The following is a 1,698-nucleotide window of genomic DNA, read 5'->3' as shown; positions in this document are numbered from 1 at the left end:
ATTTTATCAAGTAAGGAGTAGAGAAGAAACAACAGAAGACACAGTGTATACAGTATATCAATGAATCATGTATTGATACACAAATCACACAATTTGTGGATAGGGGTCGAGTTAACCTGTTGATAAAATAAGAAGGTGTCCATACGGGTGTGTAAATAGTACTAGAAAATGTTTCCCAGCATACATTAATGTTATTCTGTTTAAAAGACAAACTCGACCTGAATGTTTTTTCCTTCGTCTCTACTTTATTTTCCTAATTTCTTCTCTCAGTTAGCGAGCTAACCAGTGTTCTTACTGTCTACTTTTTTCATCTGCTTAGTGAGCGCGTCCATTCCTTTGCAGGGGTGGCGAACATCAAATTATTCATTAAAAGTGACCCACAACTTGATGTTTAACACCCACAGTGCGGGCATTTAATTATATTGTTTGAAAGTCACACCTTCGCGCCCGTTTTGGCTGATTGAAAAGACACGATTACGGGCTATTTTGTTGCCTGCCGCGCGCCGCGCACCCCTCCGCTCCGCCGCGGTGGGAGTGGCTGGAATAACCTTGGTGTGAGCCAGTTGAGCGGCTGGAGAGAAGAGCGAGAGGGGCTGAACGGTTCGGCGGCGGAACATCAGCGATCGCTGGCGTGAACATGGCGGAGACCGTACGTTCGCTCTTCGACTACCGGGAGACACACAGCCTGGACAGCAACGGAGAAGGCGTCAAACCGGCACCGCCACTGCGAGGGTGAGGGAGTCAGTTAACCCTGACATATACAGTAGTGAAAAACTGTTTCATGATAGTGTTCTCCTCCCCAATGACAGCGAGACTCGGGTGGGTGTGTGCGCGCATGTATGTGTTAGGGTGTTTTTGATGGATCTAAAGTTGTAAACAAACCTTATTTGTCAAGTTTGTTAGTGAGCAAAAGTCCAATTGAAAGAAATTATGTGAGAAAGTCGCTTGTTTGTCTCATAGCTAGCTTGTTTTTTTGAACGTTAATTCCACCTTACAAAGCAGCTCCAAAGAGGTGTGTGCGCGTGTGCGCTAGTTTGCGTCCGTGTACGTGCGCGCGCGCGGTTCTGACACTGAATTCACCTATTGAATGTGTGTGTTTGAGTGACAGGGTAAAGCAAATTTAACAAATACACACTATCTCACCACAACAAAAACATGTCATGTAGGCTACCTTGAATTTGTTACTTTTTTCAGGTAAAATCTGAAAAGCTGGAGTTTAATAACAATGTGTTGTTGTCTTAAACTGTAAATAACAAAAGTTTTTAGGAACATAACTCATAATGAAACTGTTCAATTTCACAAAGTTATAAAAATGTTGGAATTAATATACTGTCAGAGCTTCCCTGTGTGTCTCTCTGTAAGTGCGCGCTCGCGCCTGCGTGTAGTGAGCGCGCATGTGTGTGGTTGTGTGAGAGTGGGAGAGAAAGGCACACACACAGGGAGGGGGAGAGAGCGTGAGAGAGAAAGGAGCAGCTCTGTGTGTGTGTGTGTGTGTGTGTGTGTGTGTGAGAGAGAGAGGGAGGGGGAGTGGTGTGTGAGTGTGTCTGCATATGTGTGTGTGTGCTAGAGCAGAGGAAGGAGGAGGGAGTGTGTGTGTGTGTGTGTGTGAGGGATGGGAGGGGGAGAGAGTGTGTGCGTGACAGAGACAGACACTGAGTGTGTGAGTGAGAGAGAGATGGGGAGAGGGAGGGGGAGCAC

The 1,698-nt window shown here is 46.1% G+C and overlaps 1 protein-coding gene across 3 annotated transcripts in view; it reads left to right on the top strand.

Moving 5' to 3' along the window:
* The first annotated feature begins 557 nt into the window (after positions 1-557).
* Positions 558-1,698, top strand: part of si:dkey-117m1.4 — a 22,106-nt gene continuing 20,965 nt past the window's right edge. For all 3 annotated transcript variants that reach the window (XM_044191036.1, XM_044191037.1, XM_044191035.1), the window contains exon 1: positions 558-732. In XM_044191036.1, coding sequence (XP_044046971.1) covers positions 638-732 — 95 coding nt within the window. In that variant the 5' untranslated portion in view covers positions 558-637. The remainder of the gene's footprint in view (positions 733-1,698) is intronic.

Source organism: Siniperca chuatsi, linkage group LG3, assembly GCF_020085105.1.
Source record: "Siniperca chuatsi isolate FFG_IHB_CAS linkage group LG3, ASM2008510v1, whole genome shotgun sequence".
Taxonomy (NCBI): domain Eukaryota; kingdom Metazoa; phylum Chordata; class Actinopteri; order Centrarchiformes; family Sinipercidae; genus Siniperca; species Siniperca chuatsi.
Note: the sequence above shows the minus strand (reverse complement) of the source record. Positions and strands in the feature narration are given on the sequence as shown.